At 42.8% G+C, this 21,440-nt stretch overlaps 3 protein-coding genes across 10 annotated transcripts in view; 1 reads left to right on the forward strand and 2 right to left on the reverse strand.

Moving 5' to 3' along the window:
- Window positions 1-440: 440 nt before the first annotated feature.
- Window positions 441-8,705, reverse strand: LOC142898661 (calcium-responsive transactivator-like). 6 transcript variants are annotated; one of them, XM_076041724.1, is made up of 11 exons: window positions 8,067-8,705; window positions 7,071-7,147; window positions 6,893-6,977; window positions 6,273-6,405; window positions 5,581-5,844; window positions 4,826-4,990; window positions 3,530-3,631; window positions 3,059-3,151; window positions 2,834-2,953; window positions 2,623-2,753; window positions 441-2,182 (listed from the first exon to the last, which is right to left on the reverse strand). In XM_076041724.1, the coding sequence occupies exons 1-11, from the start codon at window positions 8,133-8,135 to the stop codon at window positions 2,156-2,158; spliced, it is 1,266 nt and encodes a 421-aa protein (XP_075897839.1). In that variant the 5' UTR covers window positions 8,136-8,705; the 3' UTR covers window positions 441-2,155. The 6 variants fall into 6 exon arrangements, with proteins under 6 accessions (XP_075897839.1, XP_075897838.1, XP_075897837.1 ...); XM_076041723.1 differs by having other exon boundaries at window positions 2,623-2,750; window positions 3,053-3,151; XM_076041722.1 differs by having other exon boundaries at window positions 3,053-3,151.
- A 115-nt stretch (window positions 8,706-8,820) lies between these two features.
- Window positions 8,821-12,067, reverse strand: lsm14b (LSM family member 14B). Of its 3 annotated transcripts, none has more exons than XM_076041731.1 (8): window positions 11,433-12,067; window positions 11,165-11,328; window positions 10,933-11,059; window positions 10,419-10,586; window positions 10,136-10,222; window positions 9,898-10,059; window positions 9,578-9,704; window positions 8,821-9,515 (listed from the first exon to the last, which is right to left on the reverse strand). In XM_076041731.1, exons 1-8 carry the CDS (start codon window positions 11,581-11,583, stop codon window positions 9,392-9,394), a joined length of 1,110 nt encoding a protein of 369 aa, XP_075897846.1. In that variant the 5' UTR covers window positions 11,584-12,067; the 3' UTR covers window positions 8,821-9,391. The 3 variants fall into 3 exon arrangements, with proteins under 3 accessions (XP_075897846.1, XP_075897844.1, XP_075897843.1); XM_076041729.1 differs by having other exon boundaries at window positions 8,821-9,483; window positions 11,171-11,328; window positions 11,433-11,790; XM_076041728.1 differs by having other exon boundaries at window positions 8,821-9,483; window positions 11,433-11,780.
- Window positions 12,068-12,367: 300 nt separating this feature from the next.
- taf4a (TAF4A RNA polymerase II, TATA box binding protein (TBP)-associated factor) overlaps window positions 12,368-21,440 on the forward strand; it is a 9,331-nt gene continuing 258 nt past the window's right edge. Inside the window, exons 1-15 of the mRNA XM_076041721.1 lie at window positions 12,368-13,387; window positions 14,259-14,410; window positions 14,736-14,855; window positions 15,573-15,728; window positions 15,816-15,935; window positions 16,174-16,263; window positions 16,467-16,694; window positions 16,784-16,901; window positions 17,574-17,685; window positions 18,432-18,601; window positions 18,682-18,812; window positions 18,919-19,044; window positions 19,187-19,243; window positions 19,360-19,479; window positions 19,863-21,440. The exon at window positions 19,863-21,440 is cut by the window's right edge and continues 258 nt beyond it. Of these exons, the coding sequence (XP_075897836.1) occupies window positions 12,658-13,387; window positions 14,259-14,410; window positions 14,736-14,855; window positions 15,573-15,728; window positions 15,816-15,935; window positions 16,174-16,263; window positions 16,467-16,694; window positions 16,784-16,901; window positions 17,574-17,685; window positions 18,432-18,601; window positions 18,682-18,812; window positions 18,919-19,044; window positions 19,187-19,243; window positions 19,360-19,479; window positions 19,863-20,030 (2,598 nt within the window). The 5' untranslated portion in view covers window positions 12,368-12,657 and the 3' untranslated portion in view covers window positions 20,031-21,440. The remainder of the gene's footprint in view (window positions 13,388-14,258; window positions 14,411-14,735; window positions 14,856-15,572; window positions 15,729-15,815; window positions 15,936-16,173; window positions 16,264-16,466; window positions 16,695-16,783; window positions 16,902-17,573; window positions 17,686-18,431; window positions 18,602-18,681; window positions 18,813-18,918; window positions 19,045-19,186; window positions 19,244-19,359; window positions 19,480-19,862) is intronic.

The raw sequence follows: 21,440 nt of genomic DNA on the forward strand, positions 1-21,440 counted from the left end.
TTTGTCTGTATTAAACTCGTCATAACCGATAAAGACTGCGATGAGCCTGTGCAGCCGCATCAACGTAAAAACATTACGTTTAACTGTTATTATAACTGGAAAAATACTGTATGTAAGTAGGAAATTGTGTTATTCCTATGATTGCACTGGATATAACGGGAACATGAACATTCAAAAAGTAATTAAAAAAACCAGATACTACAAAAATGATTTTTCTTTATCTATGTTTGTGCGATATTAAACGTCTTTACCGACAATACTAACAGAAGCTACAAACTGCTACAGTTCCTTTTTTTTGTTTTTAACATGAGTATATAAATCCCAAATATATATCAAATATATTGTGACATTTCTTTATAAAGTTCTTACAAGTTGAAACCTTGAACTTCTGCAATAAAAGGCAACTTTAAACCCGATGAGCCATCTGCGACATTTAAAGATTAAACAACATGTAAATATCAGTTTAATTTTGTAATATAACAAACAGTTACAAAAGACAGCAGATAAAATCAGGCAATGCACTCTCACAAGAGAGAAATGACATTCATTTTGATAACACATACCAGACTTTATATTTTACATACAAACACAACCAAGCCAACTACTGCGCAAACACACGCAGACCCCCTCACCCCAACCCCACGCACACGCACACACACACACAAGATATGTACCACCCATATCAGTGATGACACATTACATCAAACTGTAAAGACATGCTAGACATATTAAGTTCGCAGACAAATAAAATACTAATACAAATTCAGTGTGTTATAGAGAATCCTGTGATTGTCACTGTTAAGTTGTACATAAAAAGCTGTTTGACAGCCATCTGTATATCTTGCATTCTTAATTAACCCTGGAAAATGACTGCAACTCTTGTAGTAAGAGATAAGTTGTTACTCTTTAATGTACAGTGGCGTAAGTTTGTTCCTCATCATCACAGTTGTACTTATTACTGCTTGAACTGGAAAATACAAAGCTAGTTGAAATGCCCAGAAGTGTTCTACTTTAAAATAAATAAAAAATAAATAATAAAGAGATACAGACGCTGAAGATACACCGTAAATATGACAGTTAAACATAAAACAATTAAAAACATAACCCATTATTGGCAACAAAATAAAGAAAACACTATAGAACGATTAACAAGAGCCAACCTCAAAATGACTAAGTCTATTGCACTTATAAAATTGGAAGTGTAGGACTGAGCACTGTTCAATTCCTGTGATACTTTGGCTTTTTGAGGATTTAAGAAAAAAAAAAACCCAGCCTGAATTGCACTACAATACAAAACATTGTATAAAAACAAAATACACTGTCATTGCAAAATAAAGTGCTGTCACATTCGCAACATGTTATTTGTATAAAACTTTGACTAAAGGGCATCTGTCAATGACAATGCATCTCATACCAATATGTCTGGACAGAGTGATGTCATTGCAAACAGAACGTTTAACTACAACCACAATGTATGGCAATTAGGAACAATGATGTACAGTCTGCAGCAATCAGCTAGCAATAACCTCATTAAGACATAGTGAAAACACATAATGTAAGGTCACATAGCAACACATCACAGTATGACTAGCACAACCGCAGAACAAGCAAGGTTCAAGGACCATAGCTTTTCGCTTTGTTTAATGATTTTCCCTTATCTAAAGTACTGCAGAGCAGTACGGTAGACAGAAGTAAAATCAAGAATTTGTTATATTCTTTCAATGAATATCAAGGAAAATTTTCCTTCTGGGCAAATGTGCTTTGTATAGTAACTACAGATTTTCTGAGTGTACCAAAAAGAAAAAAGAAAAAAAAAAAAAAAAGCTTATAAAATAAACCTTCAAATGAAAGACGGTATTCAGACAAGGGGAAGATCAAAGAAAAAGTTGAGGGGAATAAAGGCAATTTTCTTTTTTAGATCCACATTCAATTCATATGAAGAGTTTAACAGAAACTGACCAGTAGTTTGATAATATCAGCGTTCACATACAACTTTTGTAGATTAGAAAACAAATAAGGAAACAGTCACTTATGACTCTGTGAGTTATTGTTTCTGGAGTCAGGATGACATTTCATCTAATGCACCTCCGTGTCCCCAGCGGAGATGTTGAACTGATCCATTCCCATTTCCACCCAACAGCAACAGTGGCACACTTTATTGCTGATAATTGCCATACTGGCCCTGCAATAAAAAGATAAAATTGAAAAAAAAAATGTTAGCATAGGAACAAAAACTGCATCGGATATGGTGTGCCATTATTGCTCACTGTGAATTACTTTGTGCAATAAAGGTTTGACGTGTGTTCATTTATTGTCTTATTGTTTTAGTGTCTTATCTGTTTTTGTGTCTGTAATACTTTTATTTGTCCCCATGTTGTTTTTAAAGTGGTTGATAAGTTTAGTAATCTTTCATCCATTCCTGAAGGATTTTGACAGGTAAAATGACAAAAAAAAATGCATTTAAACCAAATGCACAACCATGGTAATGCCAGTAATGTAATAATGAGTAGAAATGGACACATAGTGTGACTGAAGCCCTAAACTTCACCAGGCCGAGTAAGTCGAACTAAGTATGTGAGAGTGAATAAACAAGAGATGCCAAATGAGAGATGAATGAGATACCTGCTCATATGCATAGGGCCTCTGTGTCTGTGCTCCAGGGCCTCCCTGGGAGGGCCGGTAGGAGCCATACTGCTGGCTTTGGCCCTGTTGATACTGAGAATACTGGGAAGCAGCACCTTGGCCAGAACCTGCTGCACAATTTGACATTTCGTTTATTAATGCATCCACTGAGTGTGTCCGTACAAAAATACTTTGTGTGGGTTGCTCTGACCATATGCCTGCGGCTGTCCACTGTAGCCTTGTTGAGAGGAGTACTGCTGTTGGCTGAAGGGTTGCGGCTGTCCTGAGCCCTGCTGATACTGGGTCTGTTGTTGACCGTACTGAGAGTTGCCTTGAAGTAAAGACACGCTTTAGTTATTACTTTGCAGGAGCCAGTCCTAGTCGGGAATAGAAGAATGTCTCAATAACAACCAGCAGGTTGCAAACTGACAGTTACCCCCTTCGTAATAGTGCTGTGCAGATTCATCAAAGGACCTGTCGTAACCTTGCTCACCATATGAAGACTGCTGATATGAATACTCGCCATGACCTGTGGAGGACACGATTCAACAAATGCAAACACTTCCACAAGGGCACATCTTACATGATTAAGATGCATCACACATCTGTTCGTATCATTCATAACACACGTAAGATGATAAGAGGACTTGCACGAACAACAGTTCTTCTTATACCCAGAAGAAGGTTTTTGTGCTTTTCTAAATCTCGTTGCTCAACGCTCTCTGAAACCTGAAGCTTCTGCACACCAAAGGGGACAGTATGGACACAGACACACTGGGGGGGAAAGATTTGAGGCGAATTGTGGTTTGAGTCTTCTTTTGTAATTTTGGCTTGTGGATGGAGTCAAGTCCTGGAATTGGGATTGCTCTGAGCTGCGTGTATGGAGTTTATGGTTGTGCACGATTACCATCTGGGTAATACTGCTGGTTTTTGGGCTCGCTGGAGCTCTGAGTGTGTCCATACTGCTCTCCGTAGAAATCATCTCGTCCCATGTACTGCTGTGCAGAACCTGCAAGACAGGTGAAACCACGGTTGGTTACACAATTTTTTTTTTAGACCAATTGGAATTTATTTGTAGATTAAAAAGGTTGTACAGGGACTTTTTTTTATTTAGTTATTTAACCATTTTATGAGGCGTTTTTGGATTGTCATTGTTGTCATTAATTAATAGGAAAAAAATATTGAATTCTCACGTGAAAGAAATGCTATTTTAGTTACATTTTGCAAAATACCTTTAACTTTCACACATCTGGGTAATGATGATATCAATGATTATATCACATGTAATCTTTACTGTAAAACCAAGAAAGGACAAATGTCAATTATTAGCTATTGGCTCTGATTAGTGCTTGGTGTGCAGAAACTCCAGGTTCTCTATCAAGTTTAGAGTTTAGAGTTCTGAATCCCATGAATATATTTGCAAAATTTCCCAACTGAAATGTTTCCAACCAGTCCAAACACAACTGCACAACTGCAACAGTCAGGTAGAAGCGATTGCAAGCTTGAGAACAAAGCTGTTATTGCTGCAGCAAAGATGAACCCGACATTTTTATTTGCAACAAAAGCAGGACAATTTAATAGCAAACCAGCGGAAGGCCCAAAAACGACCAAAGAGCCCTAACTGAGCGAGGATCTCTGCAGCTGCAACTACTATGTGGTTAGTAATCACTTTGCCTTACAAAAACCTTAAAACACTGACATATTTTTACATCCGATGTACGACGTTACACAATCCCACAAGGACACATTTATATCTACTAAAAATATAAAGCTATGAATGTGGCTCACTGTCCTGAAAAGAGCACTCCCATTTTCACGTGTAGAAATTAGTGTTTGTTTTGTCCGACACCCCTCAGAACACAAAGCAAGACAGGATAGAGCTATTATTAGGTAGATGCTGACGGAGCACAAATGGAGTGAGAGAAAACAGGAACAGAATGCGGCATGAGTAAAACACCTCCAACACGCCCATGAAAGCTGCTGATAGACAACTAGAAAATTCATGACCTTTTAATTAACCCTGGTTAATTAAATGATTCTGGCATTATGAGCTTTGAATGCAGATGTGATCCAAGCAGTTAGTATGCTACACCAACTTTTTTCCCACTCCTTCATTTATAGAAACAGTTACATTCAAACACAGCAAATTCAAAGTCACAATACATATTTTTATGTGGAACAATGGATGAAGTTGGCCACCTACCTTGCTGCGAGGCGCGGTAGGATCCCATTGGCCTTTGGGGCATCATACTGTTACCTTGGCTGCTCTGACCCATCATACCCATGGTCTGTTGACCCTGATAGTGTTGCCCCCCGGCCTGGGCCGAGGAGTACTGCGGCGCGGCAGACTGTTGGTGCATCATAGAGACTGGGAAAGGGGGTAAGGATTTTGGAGGCAGAGATCTCATATGTCAAGATACACACATACTCAGTGCACATGGCAGTGTTGGCATTCATAATCATACGTGGCATTCTCCTGACCAAGAATTAAAGGAATGGAAATAACTTGGCTGAAACACAAACAAAGCAAGAGGTCAATGGAAAGAAGGGGTGGGTTAAAGCAAGCGGGGATCCATGGCAGTAGGTAAATGTCTTAAATTAAATACTCTGCAGTCAGTGCATAAGCATAGATTCAGTGAGTACACATGACATCCGGGGAAAGGAGGGCTGCATCCCAGTTTGAGGTTACAAGGAGACAAGCCTCTTTGATGAACTGAATGTGTACAAGCACCGTGGAATGATTTAAGTGACTAGAAAGTATAGATACAAAAATACACATTCAGGTGTTTTCAATGAATCATTTGTTTTTGCTAATTGTCTTCTTACCCCAATGTCTTCATAACTTCATCAGCATGCCAAATATTACATCATAGACGATCCTACGTTACCTACAATACTGCATCATTCTACAAAAATGGGCAAATTCCTGACAATCAGGCCACTTTACACCTGGCTCACCTTGATTGGACTGCATGTTGAGGTTGCTGCGGGTGGAGGACGAAGAGGATGAGGATGTGGAGGAAGACGAGGAGGATGAGGAGCCATAGCCAAGTCCAGGGCCATGGGCCATGCTGCCCTGGGTGGAGGGCACAGAGTGGCTGTAGCCAGGGGCTGAGGCTGAGCTACCATAGCTGCTGGCGGGAAGGCTGAGGGCTGTTGAGGGAATAGTCGACTGCACCTGACCAGACTGCTGCTGCTGCTGCATGTGGGCATGACTCGGGCCTGACGACACACACACACAGTCAGAGCAGCCAGCCCACGTTCCCATGAGGTGCCATGGCACATTAATCATGAACCCACATTCAGTTCATCCTTACAGGAAGCTTGGCTTAATGGGTAGAACGATTAAGCGATGAGCATTAATGATGTGTTAGGAAGAGGATGAAAGCAAAATTGGGTGCATGTAACTGTGAAATAAAAAATGGCTCTGTGGCCATTAGTTCAGGATTCAACTGTGCATACCGTGCAGGGAAAGCGGCATTGGAGAAATCGGTGAGGGGCAAGAACCAGAGGTTCAAGACATGCATGCATCTCGGCCGGAATCAGACAGTTAGCAAGCCGATCGAGCAGTCAGCATATGGCGCAGGATAGCAATACTGACGTGGGTCTTGGTAAGATGTGTAGAGAAAATTGTTTTCAGAAAATCTCACCATTGCTCATTTGGCTCTGCATCATTGACGTAGGGGGTAATCCTGGTGCCATGCTGTCATTCAAGTTATTCTGCGTATGCCCACTGCTCTGGCCAATTCCTCCAGGACCCATGGACATGTTGGTAGACGGAGGCTAAAAGAGGGGGGAAAAGCATCTATTGACCAAAGTAGACAAATAGTCGAGAACATGTTCCACCTATGTTACACTTCGGCCAGCTATTCCAAACAATGAAGTCTCTTTGTTTTTCAGAAATACTCAGTGGACAAATGCATTCAAAGTGAGTGTTTACTATTGCTTTTGAATGCATACTTGGTTGGTAAAATGTGGGAATTGTGATTTGTGAAATGCTTTTTATATGTATGTCCCTTATCAGCAGCAAACAACATTAAAAATGCACTGGATATCATCCCTACTTTCTTGACAATTCCAAGTCAGTCCATTAAGAGCACTTAACATGCTGATGGCAGCCAGTGGAGGATGACATTTTTATTGTGGAAAACCACTCAAACGCCTGCCAGAACACCATCTTCTCCTAATGGCTAATTAATTTGTTGCTAGTGTTGCTGGTTTTTTTTAAATTATTATTATTTAAAGAAATAAATAAAAAGGACATACTTACTGCCGGGAGGAGCGACTGCATGTTTTGATTTGAATCTGCTATTGTAGCCAAGTAAACAAGATTTCTGTGCAGGACCTGCTGATACCTTTCAAATGAGGGGGAATTACAGATAAACAAACCATAGAACTTTAAACATATGACTTTTAAAAGGCAGTTAAGACACAGAAAAAACACTTACTGTGTGCATTCAGCTGTCTTGCCTTTGCTTTGGTAATCCATTATACACTGTATTAAATGATGGTTTTCGTCAAGCATCTTCAGGCGTAAAAAAAAAAAAAGAAAGAAAGAAAAAGAAAAAAAAATCTCAGTCATCTCAGGTCACAGATACACGGTGAATTAAACACTAAATTGGGATCTGCAGTGCAGTTGCCCTAGATTCCCAGAACTTCAGCGAGCGTCAGAAGGGCTATTCTGGGTCAGTTCCCTCCCGTTTCTATTAAACACAAGAGCAAAAATTAAATACCAGCTCTGAGCAACCTGGATTTTATGCCATCATTCAAAAGTGAAAAACCTCAGTTTTTGTTTGTTTGATTGATTAGTATTATTATCGTACACCTAAATCACTCAAATCAGACGTTTGGTCAAGGTTAAAAACGTGCAGCACGGTGACGCTCGGAAATTGTCCTGCGATGCCCTCCGCACAGCTGGAAGCTGAGCGAGTGCCTGTCGCCGTATTTACAACAAAGCGTTCGTCTGTTATCTGAACGCAACGAGACGCGTGTCTGCCAATCATCCCGCAGGGGGGAAAAAAAAACAAAAAAAACAAAAAACAAAAACAAAAAGCGAGTCGACCACTTTAGATTCGAAATGGTATTTAAAGGGCTTAGCCTCTAAAATATGAACCGTTTATACATTTTCTTTTGACTGTCACTCGCAAAAAGGCACGGATCAGATCAGCAGGCAGGAAGAGGCGGACCGACGGCATCACACACTGAACGCACCGCTCCAGACAGCGACGAGCCCAGGAGCCTCTCGCCCGTGCACGTCGCGGTCACGGGCTTTGTTTGGTTCACACCTCGAGCTGGACAGCATTTGAACCAGTGCCATTCTTCCTGACGTCCACTGCCGCCACCACAGGCTACTTTCCGCGCACCGGCGGCAGACGCGCACGCCGCTCCCCGTCAGCCACAGCGCTACATGATTTTCAATCCAAAAAGCGCGGCGACGAAGTTACCTTCTGAATGGTTTGCTGCGTCACCTCCCCTTTGCTCCTGGGGCGCGCGGACGAAAACGCCACGGACATTTTTTGTCATGTGCGGGAGGGAAATAAAAGCCGCGTCTTTTATTCTAATGTTTAATAGCCCGAGCTCACCCCCTCTGTTTGGTTACACAGTTTGGCCATTGTTAAGAAACGGGAGGGGTGTGGGGCTAAGAGGGACGTTCTGTTCTAGAAAAAAAAAAAAAAGAGATTGAATAATAGTTCGTTTAATTAGACGCAATCAAAGGTGGAATTTTGTGAAAGACGTAATGTCGACAAGGCGCGGTAATTGTCGCAGCGATAATAAACTGTGACATGTCGGGGGTGAAACCCTCTCCCTCAGTGTTTGGTACGACCCGGACTGCGAGTAGCCAGCCACTTTCCCCTCGCTCCATCCTCAACCTTTGATTCATAAAAGCCAATTAGCCCACGGTCAGCGTGCGCCAAGTGCCGAGGAGAGCTTGCAGAAGTTGCACTTAAACTAGAGAATATGCTGAACACTGCTAGGACACATTTCCCTGGTATTTCACAGAACAAGCACGCAGCTGGCATCTTTAACAAAGGCCAAAAAAATAAATAAAAAAAATCTTGCCCTATATATTAAATTAAAAAAGCCTGCGTATCAATATGGAATTAAATAAATACTACAGAGTTCCAGGTCTGAATGGATTAGGATCATTGACAGGTCTTATCAGTACCCAATAACAGCATGAGAAACGCAAATCAGCAATTTCAAGCAGCAAGTTTATTTACATTGGCACCCCCTTTACCATTTAATTACATTTTACGTTAGTTCATTTCATTGTTATGTGTACACTCTCCAACATGTGTAAATTAAATTAAAGCACACGTGAAACAAATGCTCCGCCGAGGTAAAGCCATAAACTTTGAACATGAAACCAATTCATTTTAGAAGCAAAAACCCTTGTAGAACCATTTTGAAAAAAAAAAAAAAAAAAAAAAAAAATCTGAGCTATGAAATGACAAAAAAAAAAAAAAAAAGTCCTATATCTTGAAAATAGAAAAATAAGGAATCAAGTAAAGCAATGTCGTGGACAATTCATAATATAATTCAAAAGTGAGGCCAATTGAGTGACGAGGGGAGAAAAAATAAATGAAATTGCTCCACTAATGAAAGCGGGAAAACTTCCTCAGGTAAAGAAAACAAACGTTTTTTTTTCACAGAATGGGAGTTGCTTTTCTTCTTAAGCTCTCTTTTTTGAAGTCTGACCTTTACAGTTGTTCATTTCTGGTTCAGTAAGAAGATCGAGTCTGGACAATACCTCGCCCTCTTCTCCCAGCTAATCCACCTCTGGAGCCTTGGCCTCCCAAGAACCTTCCAGGAACTCCAAAAGTCTCCAGATTACGCTTCCGCTCTTCTGCCCAAGTGAGTCTGAAATCAGCATTCGACAAAGAGGCATAAACCTGTTCATTAACCATGAGCGCACGGTTTTCTCATGTTCCTGATCAAAATGCCACTAGTTTACCGGAACTTCTTGTCAGAGGAGATATTGTCATAGAAGGACTTGGCCTTGTCGTAGTAGAATTTTGGTCCAAAGAGATCATCTGCTGTTGAATACAACTCCTCTTTGACTGGTGGCTCAAGACTTCCCTCTGAAAGTAGAAGTGTACTATAAGAGCCTTGTACAGGACACTAATAAAGCCCAATAATAATGAAAAAACAACAACAAATGGAAATAATGCAGCGATCCCATTGAATATCTATTATTTAAGAAAAAACATTAAATTGAAATCTACATACATGTTCGAAAGACATTGTGCATTTAAAAATAAATCGAACACCAACCTTTCACATGCACTCTGTTTAGCACCTCCCTCTCCAGCTCCTCTTTAATAAACTGTGCGTTTGACAAATCAAAGTCAAAGTCTGTTTCAAACTTGAGGGTTGCAGAGGGAGTGTTTGCCACCATGAGTTGGCCCCTCTTACGGTTTCTACGCCGGCGGGGACCTGAAGAAAAAAAGTTTCTAAAATGACCTACATTTTGGAGGTTCTACTTCCCAATTTCCCTTTTTTCAGCAGCCACCTTGCCTTCTCCTTTGTGGTGGTCTGTTTTCATTTCCGTTATACTGGTTTGCTTGCTGAGCACTTGGCATGCCCTGTCCTGTTTTTCCTGAAATAAATGGAGAAAAACTAAACAAAAAAAAAAAAACCAACAACTATAGATATACATCTTCAAATATCCCTTTTAGTGCATGATCTCAGATACAGAGATGAGCGTGAGGCATAGCCTAAACCCACATATTTTTCATATATTCAAACTGTTGAGTTAATTTAGTAAGATAGACAAATGTTACTTCTATGCTTACTGGTGGCTCCAGTGCTCATTCTGGCTTGGTAATTTTCTCTTCCGTTTCTCTGAACACTCCTCTCCCACTGCAGCTCCTGCGACGCAGTTGATCCTCCCCTTTGTCTTCTATCCATATGGAGAGTTTGGACGGCCTTTTCCACCATGGGGCCCCTTCTGACATGAAGCCCTGCAAGTGTAGGCCATTCGTAAAGAAAGACCTCATCCGGGATTTCAGTTGCGTTGTGCACTCTATGAGAGTCAATCTCAGAGAGGTTTAGTTTGGATATGAAGAGTGAGGATGATGTCGTCGGCCATGTTCTATAGTGAAGATTATTTGTACCATGCGGTTTAAATTTTTTTAACTTTAGTCCAACAGAAACTTGTTTTGCCATTCTCGTTAAATATACTATGAAGTTATACAATACATATGATACTTTATATTGAAAGACTACACGTGTTAAGAAATTCTTGACTCGTGTTCGGACAATGAAGGGACTTCAGAATCTTCTGCACCTATATAGCCAGGAACTTACCAAGAGCTGCAGCATACTGTTGATTCAATAGTGGGCTAGCAGCAAGCCGATTGTAGGACGCAGGCATCCTCAGAGGGCTAAATGATCCACAAGGAGGGTAGAGGCTGGAGGAGGTTGCACTAGAAGACTGAATTAAGACATGACTCAATTAAGACATGGGATGACTTGCTTAAGCAATTTATCTTTGAATGATGATTCAATGCTGGGCATAGATTGCGCAGTTCTTGTATACTTGTACTATAATAGGATCAGGGGGTAAGCCACGGTGAGATCTTGGAGGTTCAGATAGCGTGATATCCTTGATATCACTTCCACGGAATGTGATATAATCATAGACATCATCTTTGGGTGGTGTTGGTCTGTCAGTGGGTCTACCCTCTGTTCCAAAACATTTGACTGTAGAAGAATAAATACCCAATAAAAGTGATGCATTGCTTTAAACCCATGAAATTATACTGAAACAACTGAAATGATGCCGGTCACCAAGTAAAAACACTCACCTTTTGCCAGTACAACTGTGGAATTCGCTCTGTCAATTGTGTAGAGAAATCCTTCATAGCGATTTTGGGCTTTTGAAATTAACCCTATCCTACAACCAATATATGGCTGAGCAGAGCTCATAGTTATGGACTGATCCAGACTAGCAAGCATAAAAAACGCTCAACTACCTCGTGTTCAAACCACAGCGTGACCTTTATAAGCGTCCCCAGGTGACATCAGGCCACGCCCACTGATTGCGCTTCAAATGCACCTGACAGTGAGACAACCGATGTTTAGTGCGTTCCAGTTTCAACCCACAAGGCAGTTTATTGTAATTGTACCTATATTTGCCATTAAGCTATTAGTTTCTTTAAATAAAAATAGCATAATAAATACACTGTGAACTGTCATCACTGCTTTCTCTTGTCGTGGTCACAGTTAGAGCTGTCATGGAAAAATAAAAACAACGCAGCCATTTTGAGAGGTTTAACCGAAAGTCACATGGATACAGAGAACTTTGCGTAACACTGTACATGGGCATTGTGCAACCCAGACTGTCTTGGAGTGTCGTCGGTGTGATTAGAACCCGCCGAAATGCAGAGCTGCTCGTAGTATCGTGATGTTTTCTGACGGGACTGACAGCCAGCGACAACACGACACCATGCAGCTCGCAACCATTTGTTCCAGCCTTTATTTCCGTCCGCGAACCAATCGGAGCAAACACACAGACCGCGTCATCCGGGGTGCATCCAATCGGCGCATGCGTCGCTCGAGCGAACGTACCCAGGCAAAGATGGCGGTGGGTTCCGATTTGCTGGATGATGTTTTCCTCAACACAGAGGTGGTAGAAAAAGTAGTTAGTTATTTAGTTGGTGCTCCGGAGTCTCCCTCGTCAGCGTTGGGTTGTGTCAACTGTCTAAACAAGGTTCTGCCAGCCGCACATAACGACTGAAGTTCAGCTGTATGTACTAATTCTAGTGTTTAGAGCAGCAAAATGGGACTTTCACAACAAGAGCCTGCTAAAGCAGGTAAGATAGCTGCCCGCTCCGGTTAGCTAACAACAGCTCATTTTGGTCACACTGTCAAACTGATAGTTGTTGACTTGGCGCGGAGTTTTCCGTTTCTTGGAACTATTTCGAACGGGGGAGTTGCTCGACACCCGTCTTGTTTTCATGTGCTTCCGCCGCCGCCTGAGCAGAAGTGCGGGGAGGTGTCGTTAACAGTACAAGTTCCCACGCCTCGAGCATGGATGGACCAACCGAGACCGCATCGGCGGCTGGACCGAGCATGACAGCCACTCAAACGCAGTCGAAAACTGGAGTAGCCGGCGGAGTGGTTTCCGCGGTGTCGGACGCATCACCTGGAGTTGACAAAAGCGGAACGGCTGGAGTGCAAACTTTGAATGGAAGTACAGTGCTGGTGAACTGTCACGTCTCCGGAGGCGCATCTGTTGACACCGGCGGCGGTGGCGGCGAACCGCAGCCCGCCGTGTCGACTGTCAACAACGGACCCGTCACTGCGAGCAACGACAGCTCAGCAGTTCTTTCCATGGCACCCAGCGCGATCACTCGGACTTCCCCGGCGAGCGCGGAAAACACTGTGATTTCTTCTCACCAGGCTGCGCAAAGTGTGCCGACGGTGACGCTCTCAAGGCCGCCTATGCAAACTCCCTCCAGCGCCTCGCAGAGTCTCACCACATCGACAGCTGTTTGCGTCAGCAGTCCGACCGGTTCCGCTGTCAACAAGGTGGACTCGGCTAAAACTATCATTCAGTCCGGTGGCCACATCGTGACGTCTCCCGCTGCCATCGTGAGGAGCCCGACTGTTTTGCAGACGCTGAGGACTTCGACACCATCCACGATGACCAGCACTCCTGCCGGCGCAATCCGAACCGTGACTCAACAGGTGCTGGCCCCTCGGGTCACTCAGCCTCAGACCAACTCAACAAACATCCAGAACATTCAGCTGCCTCCAGGTAAATTCCTGCTGGAAGAATTGTAGCGCTTTCCTAAACCTTTATTGAAAAGGTTTCAATGTTGCATTTGTGTGAATCAGACACGATGGGGAGACACATGGGGAGAGAGATATAATGTTGTACTGTACTTTTTTTTTTTTGACCACATAATAGATATATAGCTTATTGAAGTAATGATAACTGTCTGGATATCCAACCATTGTGCCAAACACTTCTTCAAGAGTTTTTGCAACAAAGTTAAGAAAATCCCTCTTCAATTGTAACAGTTTGCTCTTTTGCTCTTGCGTCTTTATGTAACCAGAATGAAATTAGCTTTGCTGCTTAGAATTAGTCAGGCAAAGATCAACTGACTTTACAAGAAGAGGCTACATCATTGCTCATTGTAGTTACTCAGAATTTGGCAACAAGGTTTATTCATTATATTTACGTAACTCTAGTGGAACTGTAACTGTAATTCCACACTTGGCTCCAACACTTTGTTTTAGGCCAGGGCACTTAGCAGTGCATTTTCATCACTCATTATACTTTCATATGATTACAGCAACAACAACAACAACAACAACAACAACAACATCATCCTCATGCGCATTATCACAGTTCACCAAACCGCCATGTTTAAAGCGCAGATAAATAGTTTGTCATATCTTCTTGCATGTTGAGATGTCGTCTTGAAATGGTCAGGATGTAAGACATCCCATTCAGAGTTCATGCTGGTCAAGTACATGTATAAAATCAGTCTCATCGGTAGATAAACTTACATGCCTTTGTGCATGCGGAGCATACTCATGAGGGTCATGACTAAGACCATGACTAAGCCCAGAAAAATCCTAACCATTGATATCCTAAGCCGTTTCATGCGCACATCTTGCAGGCATGGTTTTGGTTCGCAGTGAGAGTGGGCAGCTGCTCATGATTCCTCAGCAGACCCTGGCACACATTCAGGCTCAGTCGCAGTCCCAGAGCGCCATGACACCGCGACCTGTCCCTACCAGCACTCCACCTGTCCAGATCACTTCTCTGCAGGTACTGGAACAGATGAATCATAAGTACCATACGGCCAACACTGAGAAAAAGGGATTTATTAATGATGGCTCATGAAGCATAGAATATGTTCTTTGTTGAAAGTTTATATTAATGGTAATTCTGTTCAATCTAAATATATATTTATCCGCCTTTGATGTAGCCATTGTAATGTACTGTGGGCACTGGTTAAATAAACATCTTTTTCTGTGAAAGTACAATTATTTCAGATTTAACAGATTTATGGACCAGTACAGTTTTACAACTAACTTAAAACACAAAGAAAGTAATAAAAATGAAGTAAATAAATCAATTTCTGTCTGTGCAGGCTCCAGCAGCATCCCTGATGACTCGTCCTGTTACGCCCACCACAATAATAAAGCAGGGTTCTGCAGTACACACGACTGTGACAGCCACTACTACATTGCAAAGACCTCCTGTACTGCAGGTAATGTAACCATGTCTCCAAGACATGTTTACATTTTCACTGCAGGCCATTTAATAGACAACAGCAAAATGCACTTTGCAGATTAATCTGGGCTCATAACTCAAGCAGTCTAACTAGTCTGCTTACTCACACTCTACAGCTAGAATAATTTGAGGAAGACAGGTTGATGTCTTATTTCATTCAAAACCATCGTTTACTTACATCAATCAAAAATATTGCCTTATAGTAAAACAAGCTTTTTTCCCTCACAAATAAGGACAGAAGTCTATCCAATGGACTTTGAACTTGTCAGATATTCACACTTACGGCTGGTGGCTTCTGTGAATTAGGGAATAGAATGCATTGTGTGTTATATTTACCCTTATTATGGTGAAATGTTGTCTCTAAGAAGCAAGGTGTTTGTCCAAAAATATGTTGGTGTATTGACAAGAATAGAATTGCACAGCTCTTTAATTCAAAACAATATTTAAGCAAAGTTCTCATTTTGGCATCTGGTTTGTCTTCTTTTTGGTCTCTATTATTATTATTATTGTTATTGTTATTGTTATTATTATTGTTATTGTTATTAGTAGTAGTAGTAGTCCTTGTAGTAGTAGTCATAGTAGTATAGTTGAGTACCAGCTACTGTATATAGGACCACAAATCAAACCTGTTTCCTGGCCTTGTCATTTTCCTGCCACTTGTCTCACGGCTGCATATCCCATTGTTTCTACACAGAACACCGTTATGCTAGGAGGAAGTGCGGCCACCCCGGGGCAGCCACTGGGCACGGCCACCACGATGCAGGCCGGCTCTGTGGCCACTGCGGTCACGCAGAGAACGGGCACCCTCAGTGCCACCGGGGCGGCTGTCGCTCCGACACCCATCACTGCAGTAAGAGAACCCACCCTGAAACCAACTCTTCTTTCCCTTTGTCACCGTCGCAACACCAACTGTACGTTTTTGTGCACGTGCTTGCAGGAGACGCTGGAGAACGTGAAAAAGTGTCGAAACTTTCTGTCCACATTGATCAAGCTGGCTCATGGACAGCAGTCGCCTCAGACTACTGCCAGTGTGAAAGAGCTCATCAAGAAGCTGCTGGTAGATGCACTTTTTTTCTTCTTTTTTTTTGCCTTCCATCAGGGAGCTTTGTTTACATAAATACATACAACTGCACAGCACAGCGTGACGAGATAAACTACATCTGGATTCTACAAATCTAAGCACACGTCTGCCCTGGCTTGAATTAAGATGATTTTATCTGATTGAAGACTATGTAGATTCTGCACATGCAAACACAGTGTTTATTCTTTCTGAGCTTGTCTTTGTGCCTCAACAGGAAGGGAAGCTAGAACCTGAAGAGTTCACCAGCAGGTTATACAAGGAGCTTAAGTCATCACCACAGCCGTACCTTGTGCCTTTCCTTAAGGTGAGACGAGCGCAGCTTGCTTTATATGAGCCATCAATCTCCTCCTCCTCTCTCGGTTTTAATGGCAGGCCTTCAGCATTGCCCACTGTTCCTCACTGTAAGAGGATTAGAAAACCTGTTTGCGTGTCAAAGTCATTCACATTAACTTTGTCAGGGAATGTGATTCTGAAGATAATCTCCTTCCGTCTCCTGTCTGGCTGCAGAGAAGTCTCCCGATGCTGCGGCAGATGACCCCCGACATCGAGGCCTTCATCCAGGATAGTCTGCAGCCTCAGGGCAGCACCCAAGCAGCAGCCGCGGCGTCCAAAACCTTGACCGCCGTGGTGCTACGCCCTCCTCTCTCCACCGCTGCTAACACGGTTAGCAGCACCGCGGCGAGCAAAACCACAGTCATCAGCCTCTCTCAGACACCTCTCAGTAAAGCTGGACTGGTAATTCTTTTTGTATTTTTAGCTTGGGGAAGTAGAAGCCTTGGCTGCAAGGTTGTTTTATATTGCTTATTGATTGTGTCTCTGTACAGATTGTGCCTCAGCAACAGGCAACAATGGCAAGGCCGCAGATGACACTGGCTCAGCCTTCAGTGGTGACACTCAGAGGACAACCTCACAGCCGCATCATTGTGGGTCAGCTGCAGACAGGTGTGGGATGGTTGTTGTTATTTGTTTTGTTTTTTCTTTTAAAATAAAAAATAACATAAAATACACATAAAATAATACATACAACAAAATGTTGCACATCTGTCTCAAAGAAATCTTCTGAGGAATAATAAAAGTCTATCTTTTACTTCTTTTGCCTGTTACACGGACTTGAAAGTGTTTGCAGAAACACCACCTTGTCTAATTTGAAGCCTCAAATTGTGATGATGAAGGGCACTAATGGCTCACTGAGAACTTGCTTTTGCACTCGATGTAGAGCACGTTGAGTTGCCCTGTGGAAGATACAGCAAAGCAGCAATTATTCCAGGTGACTTAACCTGAGAGGTTTTATAGTAGTTTACTATTAATAGTTTTAATATTTTATTTTATACTTTATTATTTATTTTAGATACATGACACAGTGAGCTTTACTGAAAAAAGACAAAACTGGATCTGAGTCCATCTCCTTGCAGCATGGAAGTGCTGCCACCTTGGGGATTTTTGTGGTTACAACATAATGACTTTGAACTTACAAAACAAACGGCAACTGAATTTTTTTTTATCATTTCGGTATCAATACATGCCTTTACCTGCCCAAATATTTCTGCAGTTGTACCACCAAGTGCTCTTTACCTGGTTAGAAATTTACCCTGTGTTGTTCTAAACTGATTCCAGGCGTGAAGCAACCGATGGCTCCGGGGATGAAAGCGGTTCATGTCGTCGGTCAGTCCCCTCTCACTGCTGTTCAGAAGAACAAGCACAAGGAGGCCGGAGGGGAAACTTTCAGGTTTTGTGACACATCCAGATGCTATTTATCACTCTGTCTGAAACACTGGTCACCAAATACACACTTGGTTTGGTGGATGCAAGTTAAAAAAAATACTGCTTTCACTTCTTAAAGTTGTTTAGTAGTAGTTTAGAATTATAAAGTCTTGGCGAGTCTTGTGGATGAATTTCATCAACTACGTGTGTGTGTGTGTGTGTGTGTGTGTGTGTGTGTGTGTGTGTGTGTGTGTGTGTGTGTGTGTGTGTGTGCGCGTGTGGATAATTTTTCTAAACAAGGAAAAGTTCTGAACCTAATGTAGTGATTATTATCCTAATTTCTCATTTCATTTGTCCAGCTAGTTGAAGCATAGCTGGCCATGATAATGCATCATAGCTGATTTCCTTTTCCTGACACACCGTCAACAACCCTATCCGTTCTGCTCAATAAATCCTTCATATTACCTTGTGTACTATGGCTATTCAAACAGAGCAGGGCAGAATTGATCACAGAGATGCTTTAACATTCACATTAAACTCAACAAGTGTAACTAATGGCTCAGTTTATGACATGAAACAGATTAATGAGCATAAAAATTGTCGATATAATTAAAGGTCTATTGATTTTAAGTGATACATTTTTTTTTTTTTTTTTTGTACATGTACAGTCATTTTTTTTATTTCCTCTTTAAGAGATTAGAACCCGAATGTTCTTAGGGAACCTCCAGTTTCTATTCACAAACGGTGCGCTGCCTTCTCCGCCTCATCTAGGGACGACGATGATATCAATGACGTGGCCTCCATGGCGGGGGTCAACCTGTCGGAGGAGAGCGCCCGTATCTTGGCAACCAACTCGGAGCTGGTGGGCTCCGTGACTCGCTCCTGTAAAGACGAGACCTTCCTCTCCACCCCCTCGCTGAGCAGGAGAGCTCTAGAGATCGGTGAGGTCTCCGTGACCTTTGAGAGGAGAAAGTGCGGCCTCGTCAACGCGTGTCTCACAAATGTCCTCTTCAAACGACAGGCAAGAAGTTTGGCGTCAGCGAGCTGGGCCCCGACGTGGTCAACTTCATCTCCCATGCGACGCAGCAGCGGCTGCAGAATCTGCTGGAGAAAGTGACGCAAGTGGCTCAGCTGAAAAACCTCAGTCTCAAGGTGCCGATTTTGTTTGGTTCATCGTTGAAGTTTGCGGACGCGATCGCCGCTGCCTAACCCCCCCCCCCCCCTCCGCCCCCCCGCTTCATTTCTGTTCACCCTCCAGGAGGTGGAGCAGCACGAGCAGCTCGACGACGTGCGCACCCAGCTCAAGTTCTTCGAGCAGCTGGATCAGATGGAGAAGCAGAGGAAGGAGGAGCAGGAGAGGGAGATTCTCCTGAAGGCTGCCAAGGTAACAGGCTCCCAGCGATCTGCCGTCACTCCACATTTTCTCAGGAGAATAGAAAATCAGTCCACCGGCCAAGTGACTGAATACAACGACTGAAATGAATTGAACATATTCTCAATTGTCGTGATTTGTTAACCCCCCCCAGTCGCGGTCGCGGCAGGAGGACCCCGAGCAGCTTCGGCTCAAACAGAAGGCCAAAGAGGTGAGCCCTCGATGAGTGGTTGGAGGGGAGGTGGTGGGATGGGCAAGGGGGAGGGTCGTGGTGGCCCCAAGGTCTACCCCCCGTGAGTGACCGCGTCCCTCCGCTGGCTTCTACAGATGCAGCAGCTGGAACTGGCTCAGATCAGGCAGAGGGAAGCCAACCTGACGGCCCTGGCCGCCATCGGCCCCCGGAAGAAACGGAAAATGGACTCACCGGTTCAGGGTGCCAGCGCAGAGGTAAAGACTGGGTGGTGGAGGTGGGGGGGCACAGAAATGCTGAGTTTTTAAAAAACTTCAACAAAACAAACTTAATGGTCCAGTGTGTACAATTTTTAAGGAAGCTCGTCTGACAGCGCGTTTCATATGTGTTTATATATAGAGTGTGTGTGTCTGTATTGTATATGTGTGTGTGTGTATATATATTTTTTTTTAATTAATTTTCTCATATATTTATATAATTTATATTGATGTCTTCTTGGGTAGTATGTTAAAATTTTACTAATATAAAATTATAATAAATGAAGTCAGATTTTACGGACTGAACCTGTAAATGGTAAATTAAACCAAATTGGTTTAAAAAAAACACAAAGAGAAAACTTTCACCCATTTTGCACCACTAGGGCTCGGGATCAGGGGCCTCTCAGCCCGGCGGCTCCAGCGGAACCGGCTCCAGGCAGTTCATGCGACAGCGCATCACCAGAGTCAACCTCAGGGACCTGCTGTTCTGCCTGGAGAACGAGAGGGGGACGGGCCACTCGCAGTTGCTCTACAAAGGCTTCCTCAAATAGCGCCGGCGTCGAGACGACCACGACGACGACGAGCGGCTCAGACGCTCCGCTGGCTCTTCCCTCTAATCGCCCACCACTGAGCGACAAGACGTGTGACTGCGGGAGAGGAGAGCCGCCTGGAACACCGAGCGGGGTTGGGGGAGGTGTCGGCTTTTTGAAGCCCCCCCCCCTCAAACACGGCTCACTGTCGCACCGCTTCCTCCTCAGTGTGTGAAACGGAACACTTGACACCTGAGCCGACTCCCGTGTTGTAGCCGCAAACCTCTCCTCAACTGGCCCCTCCACCTCTCTCCTCAGAAACAAAGACAAGCAGATTGCAGTATCACAGGTTTCCTCAACCCGTCGACGTATAAACTTTGAGTTGAACTTCTTAACAGATTTAAATTTATAACACATTTCTACTTTATTTTGGACTAACCCCGAACCTCGTCCCGTGATGCGTTGCCTTGCCTCCGAAGTGAAGCCATATGGATCAGAAATTGTCGTCATCATCTTCAGTCACTTACTCAGTTTGTTCTGTGTTTCTGTCTTCTCATTTTTACCTTTCTTTTAATTTAAGTTTGATTGATTTAGTGAGGAAGTTCTTGTTTGTGTGTTCGTCGTGTCAGTGCAGGAGCTGCACTTCCTTCTCTGAGGGTTCGTGACAAAACTCAAATAGCTCAAAGTCAGATGGCGCTCTAGTGTCCATGCTCACTGTTCCGTTTCGAAACAAATCCCTCTTGGATTTTTTCCCCCGCTGTCACAGCACTGTCACTAAATTAGAGATTGATCTTAATCATGTGATCCCCCCGCGCCCGTCCCCGCCACCGCCGCAGTGATCATCCTTCTTAGACGAGCTGTTCTTCAGCACTTAATCGTTGCACTTGCTGATTGGAAAAATGCTAAAGATGAAGAAGGTAATCCTCACGTTGTGAAAACAATCATGTATTTGGTCTCTGATTATTATTGCAAGATAGCAGAATGCTTAATTAATTTTATCTTTAAAAAAAAAAAAAAGCACACAGCTTTCCAAATTTTATCGTCATTAGAGATTTTTGGGGGGGCGGGGTGTGTTGTGTGATTGCATTTAAAAAAAAAAAGAAAGATAAATATTTGTGTAATTTAATGACGTCTAATATGAATTCCCCATCTTGGAATACAAAACAAAATAACTAGTTTGACTAAATATTTTTCCCAAGTTCCATTATATTTAACATACAAATGAACATTAACTTAAATGATTGTCAAGTTAGTCTCTTTTTAATTAGTTGTCTGTGTTATTTTTCTTTATGACTCAGGATGTGTTCAGTAAACAGTCATGAAGAGAAGCATGAAGATGGCATTTTTTCCTGCATATATTTCATCAAATAAACATACCCGCTTTATACATTTTTCTAATTCTGATGCAAATTTTTGATTTATACATATTTT

The sequence above is a fragment of the Nelusetta ayraudi genome, unplaced genomic scaffold, assembly GCF_046127955.1.
Source record: "Nelusetta ayraudi isolate G7.1 ecotype Tasmania unplaced genomic scaffold, CSIRO-AGI_Nayr_v1 ptg000070l, whole genome shotgun sequence".
In the NCBI taxonomy this organism is placed as follows: Eukaryota; Metazoa; Chordata; class Actinopteri; order Tetraodontiformes; family Monacanthidae; genus Nelusetta; species Nelusetta ayraudi.

Excerpts from the sequence above, each read along its gene's own strand:
- LOC142898661 (XM_076041722.1), bottom strand. The coding sequence starts at position 8,135 with ATGTCCGTGGCGTTTTCGTCCGCGCGCCCCAGGAGCAAAGGGGAGGTG. Across the intron at positions 7,148-8,066 it reads CGCAGCAAACCATTCAGAAG|ATGCTTGACGAAAACCATCA; the intron begins GTAACTTCGTCG and ends TTACGCCTGAAG. Across the intron at positions 6,406-6,892 it reads TGCAGTCGCTCCTCCCGGCA|CCTCCGTCTACCAACATGTC; the intron begins GTAAGTATGTCC and ends CCCCTCTTTTAG.
- lsm14b (XM_076041728.1), bottom strand. The coding sequence starts at position 11,583 with ATGCTTGCTAGTCTGGATCAGTCCATAACTATGAGCTCTGCTCAGCCA. Across the intron at positions 11,329-11,432 it reads CACAGTTGTACTGGCAAAAG|TCAAATGTTTTGGAACAGAG; the intron begins GTGAGTGTTTTT and ends ATTCTTCTACAG. Across the intron at positions 10,060-10,135 it reads ACCACAAAGGAGAAGGCAAG|GTCCCCGCCGGCGTAGAAAC; the intron begins GTGGCTGCTGAA and ends TTTTTTCTTCAG.